This window comes from Dermacentor variabilis, chromosome 8 (genome assembly GCF_050947875.1).
Source record: "Dermacentor variabilis isolate Ectoservices chromosome 8, ASM5094787v1, whole genome shotgun sequence".
Lineage (NCBI taxonomy): Eukaryota > Metazoa > Arthropoda > Arachnida > Ixodida > Ixodidae > Dermacentor > Dermacentor variabilis.
This window is the reverse complement of record NC_134575.1, coordinates 123195653-123210287: the sequence shown is the minus strand read 5'-3', so window position 1 is coordinate 123210287 and position 14635 is coordinate 123195653. Positions and strand designations below refer to the sequence as shown.

General features: G+C 48.3%; 1 protein-coding gene across 1 annotated transcript in view; it reads left to right on the top strand.

Annotated features, from left to right (window-relative positions):
* Nucleotides 1–14635, top strand: part of LOC142590569 (guanylate cyclase 32E-like) — a 154508-nt gene that overhangs the window by 121685 nt on the left and 18188 nt on the right. The window contains exons 18-20 of the mRNA XM_075702855.1: nucleotides 135–275; nucleotides 2881–3004; nucleotides 3852–4095. Coding sequence (XP_075558970.1) covers nucleotides 135–275; nucleotides 2881–3004; nucleotides 3852–4095 — 509 coding nt within the window. The remainder of the gene's footprint in view (nucleotides 1–134; nucleotides 276–2880; nucleotides 3005–3851; nucleotides 4096–14635) is intronic.

The following is a 14635-nucleotide window of genomic DNA, read 5'->3' as shown; positions in this document are numbered from 1 at the left end:
TCATTTGCGCAATATGCTCTGCTAATAATTGTTTTTTGTTTTCTTCATGACACGATGTTCGAATGATGCCTAATGCGTGCAGACGAACATATCTAAAGCGCTGTCGCCCCCACCGTGCATTTATGAATGTGCAGGAAGCCTAACATCTTTGACAACATGATAGCCATGATGGAGAAGTACGCGAGCAACCTGGAGAGTCTCGTCCAAGAGCGCACCATGCAGCTTCTCGAAGAAAAGAAGAAGACCGAACGACTCCTCCACCGCATGCTACCAAGGTATGTTTATTGCGCCACTGAAGACGTCGTAAAACTGTGGGAACTGGCGAAGACGGGGTCGTATACGGAAGTTCGACGCATGAGGCTTCGTCTTTCGTATTACATTCGTCTTGGTCTTACGCAACGGGAATTGAGCAAATGATCGTGGAGAATATTCTAGGGGAGATTATTAAGTCGTGCAATTTCTAGAGATAACAAGTTACGGTATATTAGAGGAGCAAAATGAACACCAAAAGAAGCAGAACGCATTTAGGGATCGCAGATGATTAAGTGATTGGGTTGTAGGGAACATAAAGCATAATGTGAATTCAGTCGACCCAAGACATGGCAAATTGAAAGCCGCAGCGCGTGGGCTTCACCGTACCGTTATTTAAAAAGCCGCCTACAATGATGCCGAATTATGTCGTAGTAAAATTATTTTCTTTGTTTGTACAAGGGAAATATGCTGTATGCGGTTCCCGTTGTCCATGTCAAGAGTTCAAAAAGAACGGTTATAGTGCTCCTTTCGAACACAAAAGCCCCTGATTCGATCATGGTTGGGACCACGTAATTGTTGTACGCCTCTCAATCTTGCTGGAATACAGCAGGTACAGAGTTTCACTGGAGCGTTCGTATGCTGCATATTCGAAATGAAAATATGGGTATAACGTGCGAAATATAATTTCAGTACCTTTTTACCAGTGAAATATGAACATAATCTGCAAACAACATCTGAAGAAACAGGCATGTTTTTTTGTTTTGTTTTTCTGGGAGTGTCGTGCTTGGTTTAAAGAAAAAAGTTTGTTTCGTATGTCACCTTCAATCGACAAAACCACGTTGTCGACAGCGATACTTGCGGTTACTACAGTGATCCTTCTAAAATGGGATGAAATTGGTTTGAAGGATCAAATAAATTCTAGTTCCACACCTGCTCGTACACTTACTAACCGATACTTGTTTCGCGAAATTTGCGTTTGCCACCAATTTACTCCGCCCAATATAACATTTCAGAAGAAAAAGAAACGAAGAACCCATATACTTTGCTAGCTCCATAAATAGCAGTGACCAGAACAAAACTATGATGTTGGCTAATTCAGCTCATAGCTGTGCCTGTGACTCAAGATATAGGTGTAAAAAGCGCCAGAAAGACCGTCAGAACTGTCACATGTGCAAACCCAGAGACATCACAATTTCACGTTGATAATATTGATATTATAATACTAATATTGTCACGTAGTAGTGACGGCGAAGAAGGCAGCAAAACTGTGATTATAGAAACTAGCGTTTATTGGGTGAATTTGTGCCCTCAAAAGCAGGCTACACTCAACGAACAACGATATCGGCAAACACAATCGGCTATCGGCGAAAATCTTATCTGCGGGTCAAGCGCGTCGGCTTTTATACATCAGTCATCGAATGTTCCCGACTAATGGCTGGGACCCGCGTGCCTTTCACAGAGTTCTACACCATTCGCGTCACGCATACATGCAATCAGATTACGCATGGTTCGGCCACAACAGACAGCGGATAGAAGCATCGATAACAGTCCAGAAACTTCCGATACATGCAGGCACGTCCCGCGCTGTGCGATAACATTTGTTAGGCGGCGAAACGTGGTCGCCCGATAAAGATAGGCAAGTGCGCGTGTCACTATATTATTATTATTATTATTATTATTATTATTATTATTATTATTATTATTATTATTATTATTATTATTAGTCAGCCCGTCGCACTACTGCACAAGATATATCGCGAAAGTGAAACTCGCTGTTATGCTAGTGAAATAGAAGGAACGCCGACACATATGGCGCCATTTCTTTAGCGATCTATGCTTCCATAGGCTCTCCTAACATCATATCGTGACTGCCTGGAATGCGAATTCATTCAATGAAATGCTCTCTCGGTCCTTTCTTTCTTCTACTTAGGTTTTTCGCGACAAACAGTGACGGCAGTAACACCAATCGTAGTGGGTTAGAAAAAGGGAAGTGAAATAATAATTTGCTGGAGTTTTCGAGACTCGGTCTTCTTCTAACAAAAGATCGAGTGATTCTAGATTTCGGATTAGGCGACCTGCATTCTCGGTATGTGTCCGTATAACCTGGCACTTCGTGCCTTGGAAATCATGAAATGAGAGAACTTTATGCACTTATTTTGATGTCGACCTGATGTCACACTTTCTGTTCGCTGCTTTGCCCTAATATTGTGTCCCCAATATATAGGGCTTATGTTCTGTGAAACACTTTTCGTATGGACCAAGTGTTCTTCTTTCTCCCATTTCTCTGATCATTTCATTGCTTTACTGCAGCAAGTGAACTGTGTCGCCAGAACTCCCATGCCTAAGTAATCTTCCCGGGAATTAAGCTATGGCCCGTTACGCGGGATGAGCCTTCTCGTGTCTTATACTCAGCGTTAGCCCAGTGATCCATATTTTATCCAAGTAGCGCGCATTCTTCAGAGCTCTGATGAACCATGCGTGAATCGAAGATGCTACACAGCTTTTGATCTCCGCGCAGAAGCGGGGATTCGTCCCAAGGGCTCCTGGCGTTACTCAGTGCCGACAGCGCTACGCATTACCAAAACCTGACTGATCGGCGCGTGCGGCTCTCCGCCTTCTCTTTCTCAGGTCGGTGGCCGAGCAGTTGAAGCGAGGTGAGCGAGTGGAAGCCGAGAGCTTTGACAGCGTCACCATCTACTTCAGCGACATTGTGGGATTCACAGCACTCTCGGCAGTGTCGTCGCCTCTACAGGCAAGTGCCAACCGAAGGCCACTACTGGAAAATGGCACTCAACGTGCCACGTTGACTTCTCACGGCATCGAAGTGGCTCTGTGTGATTATTTTGCCAGCGTAACAGTCTAGCTGCTGCTACAAGAGCGTTCGAGTGGGGGGCGGCGGATTGTTTTGCGCTGCCCCGCGTAATCTCCCCTTAGGTCTAGGCACTTCCCATTCGGTGCTGCCAAAGTTACTCGGCAAGATAAAACTACATATCGTATCAATCAACAAAAGACGTCTCGGGAATGTGGTCTCATATAATGTAATCACACATACACGTAGACAAGGTCAGGAATAAATTACAACCTGAAACATCGATACCGTTGCATAGAATTGCCTGGCCGGGTGCGCATCCAATCGTGCCTTGCACTGTAATTCAAGTACTGACTTGAGGAGTAATGATTTCAATAACGATCAGAGTGATTCATTGTTGTTTTGACTGATCAAGACGTTCGCTCATTTATATTTTAGCCCTATTAGAAGACTCTGAGTACATAACTACGTGCTCGCAGTTGCCTTGCAGGCCTGTACATTATAATGCTGCTCAGCCATTTGCTGTTCACGATAACAGTACACGTCGAGTTCAGAGCCGCATGAACGGCATCAGTTCAACCATATGCGACGTGTTCTAAATCGAAACCGAGTGTAACGAACCACTTAAGCTAAAGAATCGTTTTACGGCATTGTGCGAGCGCATTTGTTGTTCTCTGCTCGTGTGAAACGTCTGCCGACTCGGGCGTGCATGTTATTTCGCTTTGTCGTTTCGAACTCCCCGCCCCATTACTGATGCGCTCTGTCCACGCTTCCCCGTCGATGTTCCCAGGTGGTGGAGCTGCTCAACGACGTGTACACGTGCTTCGATTCGATAATCGGCGCCTACGACGTGTACAAAGTGGAGACCATCGGCGACGCGTACATGGTGGTCAGCGGGCTACCGCTCCGCAACGGGCTGCGCCATGCCGGACAGATCGCCTCCATGGCTCTCCACCTGCTCGCCGCAATCCGGTGCTTCGAGATTCGGCATCGTCGTGGCGAACGACTCCAGCTGCGCGTCGGCATTCATTCGGGTCAGACTGGGGCGTGAATCGCGTATCTCTAGCTTCGCCACCATCATGAAAGCGCATGCAGATTTGTCCCAGGACCTTCCCGCGTTTGCGTAGAGGGGAACTACATTTTTTTCTTCTGGAAGAACGTCCCAAGCGCCTTTCCGAGGCTACTTTCATTTTTCCGGGTTCGGGTGGCGCCAATGGATTGTTGGAAAAATCACAAATTTCTAACGTTCCAGTGAGCGTTGTGTGTCTTGAAGATGGCGGCAGATAAGGTGCAATTTAGAGGCCATATTATGACCCTATGAAGCATTGCATCAGCTTGTAGACAATTATTTCCGAATTCTGGTCGTTACGACCTTGATATTTTCGTTTCAGAAAGCTGCTGTGCATCCTCATTGCCCGTAATCTGAGTAGTTTGTCTCCAGAAGAGATCATAAAATTCGTAATGAAACTTGGGCGAATTGGTGCGTCTGCATATGAATAGCTCTATCATGAAAGACAGAAGAACGACGGAAAAGAAGACTCCACTAGCGCTGATTGGCAACAAAAGCTTTAATGGGCAACTGGCTTAATATAGCGGTTGTTCCACGTAACTTGAGCCAAAATTTAAAAATGTGCAAATGCGAAGTATCTGGACAGGACCAAGGTAATGTGGTTGGCCGTCGCTTGAAGATATTCAGAAAAATTTTTATAGCGATATAAATTATACGCACACTCCAGGCGCATTTCTGCCGTATGAAGTCCACGGGCGATAAAATCGTTGCCGCGCAGCGTGTGCTGTATGTGCGAGGGAAAGCATGCGAGGGTGAGCCGGCGATCGCGGCTCAAAGCTTCGGGGGAGGGCAGGGAGAGGGGCGCCTTCTACTCCGGGCGTCCCGGCTAGCCCGCGTGCCCGGTCGGACCACGGTGTCTAGAAGGCCACCTGCGACGCGTACAGAGTCCGCGCTGCGCTGTGTTCTTAAGGCGTAGTTCGCGTTGATGCGAGCGGCTGTACGGAGGTCTACTCGCTCGCTGCTGCTGCCGCATTTCCTCACTGCAGCGTTTTGACAGCGAGTTTGAGCGGTCATCGAGCGACACGTGTTCATGTTTGCTTGTGCGCACGTGACAGCATGCTCCCTAATTTAGTTATCCTCGCGGACAACTTTCTGTGGCTATGAAGGGAAAGCTACGGAGCCAAAGCGCGCACAAGTGAGAGCGCTTCTAAAAAGTGCCCCACATTTTATTCTGCGTTAGTTAGGATGGGGAATACAAAACAAACACCTTATTAGCAACAGTTAAATAAGACAGAACACACCACTGAGTGTAAAGCTTTGCTTATTTTGCGGCTTTTCCCTTTCGCGTTTGGGAAGAAACCGTCGTGCGTGGAAGCTGCGTCAATTTAGCGTCTATTCCGAGCAACCAAAAGCGCTCTCAAACGCCGCCGGAGTATACTTGGCGCGGTAACGCATGCGCAGCAGCAGCAACGCGCCTGTAGCCTTCTCTTCATAGCCACAGAAAGTTTTCCGTGAGTATAGAATGCCTGTCTTTACAAGTTTATACGGCCGATAAATCTACTATCCTTACTTGGTGCAGCCGTCCACTAATTTGCGATCACAATCGATGCTTCGCCTGTCGGGCGAAACAGCGACTTTATTTTACATTCTGCCTAATTATATAATTAGTCTTAATTAAGTATTCAATTTAAGAAATATAATAAAAGTGTGAATGAGAAAATTGTAGAGTGACATGAAAAGCCACCCGCCGTGGTTGCTAAGTCGCTATGGTGTTGGGCTGCTAAGCACGAGTTCGCGGGATCGAATCTCGGCCACAGCGGCCGCATGACGATGGGGTCGAAAACACATGTCTAATTAGATTTAGGTGGACGTTAAAGAACCGCAGGGGGTCCAGATTTCCGGAGTCCCCTACTACAGCGTGCCTCATAATCCGATCGTGATTTTGGCTCATCAAACCCCATGATTAATTAAAATGAAAAACCAATGCCTAGATCCTTAGTTCGAATCAGAGGCCAGGACGAATTTTTCGTCAACTGCAAAGCGTGCCTTCTGAGAAACCCGTGTGCGTTTGCTTTCTATTTTCGTACTACGTTTAGGTGGATGACAATTTTTCCCTTTCATAAACCGCTAGCTGTTGAACGTCTTTGACGGCTTCATTACTGCTTCGCTGAAAATAAATGTTACACTGTAAAGGGATTGGGTGCCACATGTTACGAACCTTTGTTTTTGTGCAATTTACTAGCACAGCTTGAGCGATATTTTCCTTGAATTATATTCGCAGTCCGTTCTTCGTGACTATTTGACGCATACGCTGGGCCATTGAGAGGTAATTTTAACTAGCGAGCCGCTGTCAACACACAACTTAACGCAGAAATAATTTTCATCAGGATCCAATGCGCCAAATTTACTGATGTTTCACGCACTTCGAAACAAGATAAAGAATAGTGACTGTGGGAAACGCATTTTTATGCGTTTTATACGCGTCATTTCAGTCTGAAAACTTGTTGGAAATTTAAAACTTGAAAATAAATCAGTGCCCTTCCACTCTGTGAAGAATGACCAGCGAAGCTGTGAATGTGGGCCCCTTAATGGCGAACTGCACCTCCGCCGCGGATCGGCTCGTCATCGCACTATCTTCGAGATCGGCTCACGTATGAAAAACTGACGATCGCCTCTAGAAGCTGTGAGACATGTAGTCAGTGCGAAATGTGTTTGCGCAATAACTTTTTGTGGCAAGATTACTTTTTGTACGGACAAGATTACTCTTACGTGTATTGCGTCTCCAGTGCGCATCCGCATATTGGACAAAGTGTATATAGTATCTCATTGTACCATATCATAATCACCCGCCATCTACCTTTCCCTGTATTTCCCACTTCCCCATTCCCCAGTGAGGAGTAGCAGGCTAGAGACACGCTCTCCAAGCCGACCTCTCCTCCTTTCTCTTCATTAAAATCTACTCCTCCTCCTCCTGTTGGTCTCTGTCCACGGAGACAAGATCCGCCAAACGCTAGCCCCATAAACAGCTTCGCTGTAAAAAAAAGAAAAGAGAACACGAGTATCATGCATTGAACTCTGTAATTCATATTTAAAGAAATTATAAGTAAACAGAAGCATATTAAGGCATCTAAAACGGACAAAACTAAATGGACACAAAGCAAAAATATTGTACCTGTATGAATAACTTATCCTTCAATGATACCCAATATGCCAAGCTCACGGTGAAAAGAGGCATGGTAAGTCACAAGAAAGAGCAGGAAAAAGCACACTGGCGATGCTGCCTTGAAGTTTCAGCATCACCTTGTCGTGCCGTTATGGATTTTTCACGGTGTCTCCTATAGGGTCTAGTTAATTGTTTATCAGTGCAAATCAACTACATTGTATCGTAAAGGACCCAAATATGAAATATTATGTGGTTTTATGTGTCAAAACCACGATCCTATTATGAGGCACGCCATGGTTGGGGGACTCCGGAAAATTTCGACCACAAGGGGTTCTTTAACGTGTCCCTAAATCTAAGTACACGAACGTTCCCGCCCCCATTGAAATGGGGCTGCCATGGCCGAGATTCGATCACCTGACCTCGTGGAGAGCAGCCACTAAGCAACCACGGCGGCTGATCCAAATATGGAAAATATAAAGTTTCGAAAACATTATGTACTGAGCCACCACCGCCTAAAATACGAAAAACTACGTTGACGTTTGTGACGTTACAGTTACGATCCTGCGCTGCAGTTTCGGCGGGACATTCAATAAAAAAATTTGGGAGGACGCTTAAGCTTCGCCTTTAAGAGTGATACGCGATAGTGTTCAAAGATCCCTGACTGCTTCTTACGTTTACCGGCGACTGCAGCTTGTGTAACCGTAACGTTTTCCTGGAAAAGCTGGCGGCCAATGCTATGCACGAAGGCGAGCTTTGTTGTTCTTTTTTCGATGGTGTTGGCAAGGAACTGTGCGGGCCGCGCCGCTCCTACGTTTAGACAGACCCAAAATGGCAGCTCGAATATCGCGTTAAAAGGGTTTTCGGTTTGAGCTTCCGCATAACAGAATCAAGTTTTCTCGTACATTCTAATTAAAATCTGACGCTATCACGACCGTAGGCTGCGTGAATGTCGTACATGGCGAATTTTCTGACGGAATTTCCTTTCAGAAATTAAATTAGTTCAGCAACGCCTGTGCGCCACGTGGAGGGCCTACGTGGTTGAGGATGCGTGGTTCGGGATTATTTTCTCGGCCGTCGACGCCGGACGTCAGCGTCGACACCGGATTTTCTGTGACGCGAAGCCATTCAGGCTATCGCGTTAAAAAGCGCGCTATTAACGCCACATTACGAAAAATAACTTTTTTACAAATATTTGTGCTTTTTACAGCTGGCAGAGCTTAACTTACTCTCGTAAATGCAGGAAATTTTAATCAAAATGGCCCAACGGTTGCACCATGAGAACGTTTCTGTGCTTGATAAGTATTTGAATATGAAAAACGTAGTTGCCTCCCCCCTCACCCAGCTGAAGCTTCCTCTTAAGCGGAAGCTACTTCACAGCAAGTTTGGCAGCGTCATTAACGGCTAGTACTTCTGCGATCTGCCGGTATTGTCGAGTTGTGCGTCTTCTGTCCCGAATCAGCTATACCTGGCATCGCAACACAGTACACAGCAAGCAAGCAAAGCAGAAGGCAGAAGCACCCACACAATATTTTTATAGGCATTCGCCTATAAAAGAACATTAAAAACGTTTTTCGACGCCCAATTTACAAGGCGATACATTCCAGTACAGCGGCTCAGTGTCATGGTAAATTCATCACTTCTAAAAACTGAATATTGGTGCTTGTGGACGCCTCTCAGCTGATATGCGTATGTGTGCAATAATGCGTTTCTGTAGTTTCACTTTTAGAGGGGGGGTCTAAAAATAAGCTATTACGAAAAATGAAGCTCATCACTCAAATCTGCAGTGCATGACCTAGGAGGAAGAAGTGACTATCACGCGAGAAAAACTGTCATCGTCGTGTTATTCGATGGTCCACGGCTCAACCGTGGTGTCATAGGAAAGGAGGGAAGCAAAGGAAAGGCGGGAGAGAAACGATAACGGGTTGGCGAGTAGACGGGCAGTGCGTGGTCACCCAGATGGCGAGTTGCAAGCGGCAGCGATTAACTAATATCAGTGTCACCTTTCAGTGTTGGTGTATGGTTCGTGCGGGGCGAAGGGGTCGGTATCCTCCACGAATTCAAAGGGCGCCGAGAATGCATCAGGTCGACAAAAAGCAGACCCACAATGCTACCAGTGGGCTTGCATTTTCTTTGTATCTTCTTTTCTCTCGACGCAAGGCAGCTATTAGCAGCGGTGCTGTGTCAACTAGCCCGTTAACAAGCGTTACTGGAAACTGCCATATAACAAAAAATGATGCCCTATTTAGGACGTTTTTTTGAATATATTGTGACACGCTGACGAGGAAGATGTTGTCAGTTTGGTCGGAAGAAGACGACGCTCTGGACTTCGCGCGCTGTCTACCTTCTTGTCAGCCGCTACGATTATTGCAAATATCCTGTAAATATACGTCTGACTGTCTTTAACCCCGTAACATTTTTAGTGGAGGTTGCGAGATCATTATTAAGACGGATTTACGCAGCGGGTGCTCCTTGGCTGCATCCACAATGCCAGCACAAGGCGAGGATGCTTCGGGCCCGTCGGCACCCACGCCCACCGTCATTCAAGCACATCCCCCTGACCCAGGAACCTCTTCTGGCACCGACGACACTGATGTTGAAGACTGGCTTCAACTATATGAGCGAGTGAGCTCCAGCAACCACTGAGATCAGACCATCATGCTCGCTAATTTGATATTTTACCTCGCGGGCACGGCACGCGTGTGGTTTCAGACCCACGAGGAGGAACTTACCAGCTGGGACATTTGTAAACAGAAGCTGAAAGATTTGTTTGGCAAGCCAGTTGGACGTCAGCGCGCCGCCCAAAAAGAACTCGCTTCGCGTGTCCAGACTTGCACAGAATCCTACCTCACGTACATCCAGGACGTGCTCGCTCTGTGCCTCAAAGTGGATCTGAAGATGTCCGAACCTGATAAAGTTGCACACGTCATTAAGGGCATAGCAGATGATGCCTTCCACCTCCTTGTTTTCAAGCATTCTTCCACTGTGCAAGCTATTATTACTGACTGCCGGCAGTTTGAAGAAGCCAACAGTCGCCACATTTCCCAGCCATTTCCCCGCGTTCGCAAAACGGCTGCTACGTCCACCTGCAAAGACGTCCGCTGTCCGCCCACGCCCGCCCGCTCTGATGACGTCCTACATATCATCCGACGTGAATTAGAAGCCGCATCTCCTGTCACAACCCCAACCCATGGCACCGACAATTGCCAGGCGACCGTCTCACTGATACAGTCCGTTGTGCGCCAGGAATTGGCTAACATTGGTTTGACCAACATCTCCTCAATTAATCGACATGACTACACTCCGTCCAGCACTGTCATACGCACCCGCAGCCTGAATGCCCCAACGCGGTATCGCAATCCAGCCGAATCCGCAATCCGGCCGACAAGCTATATGCTTCACTTGTGGCCGTATCGGCCATATTTCACGTCACTACCGGTCTTCGTGGATTTCGACCCCCTGGCCCTACCTCCCATCCCACGGCCCTCATGCTGCTCCTCGATTCCCCCCGCAAACGCAGCCAGTACATTCTGGCGACACTTCTCTGCCTACCCGCTCTAGCCGCTCTCCTTCGCCATGTCGCTGCTTCTCCCGATCGCCCCCATCTCGCCGATCACCATCCCCTAGCTCCTTCCGGCGCACCCTTCCGGAAAACTAACGCGTGCAGCACCTGGAGGTGATGCTGCCAAACCGACCCGACGCAAAAATACTCTTCTGACCTTGCCCACACATCGGAACCTCATTAAAGTGAACGTGGATGGTGTACATGCTACGGTTCTGATTGACACTGGCGTGCACATATCCGTGATGAATTCTCAGCTTCGGGAATGGTCTCAAGAAAGTCCTTACTCCTGCCCCATCGCCTGTGGTCCAAGTCGCCGATGGTGGAACACCAGCCGTTATTGGCATGTGTCCGGCTCGCGTGAGTGTTGCCGGACATCATACTTCTGTTTTATTTTGTGTTTTAGAGCATTGCCCTTACGACCTCATTCTGGACCTTGACTTTCTGTCTACACATTCTGCTTTAGTAGACTGTTCTGCTGGTGTTGTGCAACTCGCTCTACCTGCTGCTATTGACCCTCCTGATAGTGCTCCGGTACGGCTATGTTCCACAGAGCATATTTGCCTCCCACATGGTGCCGTTACCTACATAGGTGTCTCCCCCGTTCCACCTAAAGCAGACGGTGACTACATCGTATCCCCTAATCCGGATGTCTTGCTCTCGCATAACGTCGCTTTTCCTCACACCGTCATTGCCATTTCTGACAACGCGTCCTGCCTTCCACTTGTGAACTTTGGACATTGTACACAAGTACTCCCGCGCGGAATATCCCTGGCGCAAATAACATCGGCCAGAGACTACAACATTTCGACTTTAACTTGTAACAGCTCCTCGTGTTCAACTCTTGCTTCGCCCCCTGTCCCTTCAGACTTGAATGCCCTAACAACAATGATTGCTCCCGACCTTCCGCCCCAGCGTGCTAATGAACTACGTTGCCTCCTTGCCTCATACTGGGACATATTCGACCTTGGACAGTGCCCTCTAGGACAAACATCTGTCGTAAAACATCGGATAAACACCGGTGATGTGAGCGCGATCCATCAGCGACCCTACCGCATCTCACCTACTGAGCGACAAATCATCCAACATGAAGTTGACAAGATGCTTTCTCGAGACATCATCGAACCTTCTTGCAGCCCATGGGCATCCCCTGTTGTACTAGTTAAAAAGAAGGATAACAGTTGGCGATTTTGCGTGAATTATCGACACCTCAACAAGGTAACGAAGAAGGAAGTCTATCCGCTACCACGCATTGACGATGCCCTGTATTGCCGGCATGGAGCACAATATTTTTCGTTCATCGACCTTCGCTCCGGCTACTGGCAAATTGTCGTCGACGACATGGATCGCGAGAACACAGTATTTATAACTCCCGATGGCCTGTTTCAGTTCAAATTGATGCCTTTCGGTTTATGTTATGCCCCGGCCACATTTGAACGCATGATAGGCGCCCACCTACATGGTTTCAAGTGGTCCATCTGCCACTGTTACCTGGACGACGTGATCGTTTTTTTCTCCGACTTTTGCGACCCACTTCGAACGCCTATGGACGATCCTATCTGTTTTCCGTCAGGCGGGGCTACAATTAAATTCGTCCAAGTGCCACTTCGGTCGTCCGGAAATCTCTGTGCGCGGGCATCTCATTGATTCTTCTGGTGCACGCCCTGATGCCGATAAAATACGGGCAGTGAAAGACTTTCCCGTGCCAAGATGTGCCAAGGATATTCGCAGCTTCTTGAGCCTTTGCTCCTACTTCTGTCGGTTTGTCCGAATTTTTGTGAACGTTGCGCGCCCTCTCAACCAGCTCCTCAAGAAAGACGCCACATTCGTTTGGGGCCCTGAGCAAGCTGGTGCTTTCACCGAGCTGATTGGGCTTCTTACGTCCCCGCCCATTCTCGCTCACTTTGATGCGTCAGCTCCAACAGAAGTCCGTACCGATGCCAGTGGCCACGGTATTGGCGCTATCTTGGCACAGAAACAACATGGGCGAGAACGTGTTATTGCCTACGACAGCCGCCTTCTTTCCTCTGCTGAGCGCAATTATTCCGTCACCGAACGCGAGTGTCTGGCTCTCGTTGGGCAGTGGGTAAATTCCGCCCCTATTTGTACGGCCGCCAATTCACAGTCATCACTGATCACCACGGTCTGTGTTGGCTTTCGTCCCTCAAAAATCCTTCAGGGCGCCTTGGCCGCTGGACTCTGCGCCTTCAAGAATACAACTATTCAGTTGTATACAAGACCGGCCAGTTACATCAAGATGCGGACTGCTTGTCGCGCCATCCTGTCGACCCTCCTGACGTTTCTGCGGCCGGCATACCTGTCACCGTTCTCTCTCTGGCTGCTTTTCGCGTTATTGGAGCCGAACAACGTCGGGACGCCTCCTTACAAGACCTTAATCAACGGCTCAGTTCAACGACGGCCGATCCTTCCCTTCGCATGTTTGAACTCCAAGACGGTATATTGTACCGCTCTAACATGCGCCCGGACGGCCCTGCCCGACTCTTCGTTGTGTCTGAGCATCTGGTCAGACTGTTCTCGCTCAGCTTCATGATGTCCCGACTGCCGGTCACCTTGGCGTGTCACGGACCTATGACCGCGTTCGTCGGCACTTCTATTTACCTGGTCTTTACCGTGATGTCTGCCATTATGTCGCTGCGTGTGACCTTTGTCAACGACGCAAAAAGCCGACCACACTCCCTGCTGGTCGCCTTCAACCACTTGACATACCATCAGAACCACTCTTCCGTGTAGGTGTTGATCTTGTAGGCCCTTTTTCTACGTCTGATTCGGGAAACAAGTGGATTGCTCTAGCAACAGACTACGCAACCCGGTATGCAATCACGCGGGCTCTTCCGACAAGCTGTGCAACCGATGTCGCCGACTTCCTCTTAGAGAACGTCATCCTTCACCACGGCGCCCCTCGACAGCTCCTCATCGACCGCGGCCGCTACTTTCTTTCTAAAGTTGTCAGCGACATTCTGCGCTCGTGCGCAACTAAACACAAACTTGCTACTGCTTACCATCCACAAACGAACGGTCTAACCGAGCGCCTTAACCGCACCCTTACTGACATGCTGTCCATGTATGTCTCCACTGACCATCGCAACTGGGACGTTGCGCTGCCGTTCGTTACTTTCTCCTATAATTCGTCTCGCGATGATACCGCCGGCTTCTCTCCATTCTTCCTCTTGTTTGGCCGCGACCCTACGCTACCTTTCGACACCATTCTGCCTGCTAGTCTGAATTCCACATCCGACCACGCCCGTGAAGCCATACTCAAAGCACCAGAAGCACTCCATATTGCCCTACGTCGACTTGTGGAGTCGCAGGACAATCAGCGGCGCTTATACGACGCCCGCCATCGTGACGTACATGTACATTACATACCGGGCGTTCTGGTTCTCGTTTGGTCGCCATCGCGACGCGTTGGCCTCTCGGAGAAGTTACTTTCACGCTACTCTGGCCCTTACCGTGTCTTGCGTAATGTAACTGACGTCACGTACGAAATCGCCCCTCTTGAGCCAACCGTGGCTCAGCATCGCTCCGACGTGGTCCATGTCGCACGTCTTAAGTTGTATCACTCGCCCGCCTCCTAACCAGCACCGAGCCGGTGCTTCCTTCGCCGGGGGTCATGTGACACGCTGACGAAGAAGATGTCAGCTTGGTCGGAAGAAGACGACGCTCTGGCCTTCGCGCGCTGTCTACCATCTTGTCAGCCGCTACGATTATTGTAAACATCCTGTAAATATACGTCTGTCTTTAACTCCGTAACAATATAGATACTCTCTGTCAGATTATTTGGCTCTTATATTTGCAAATGGAGACATGTAAGGTACATCTGCG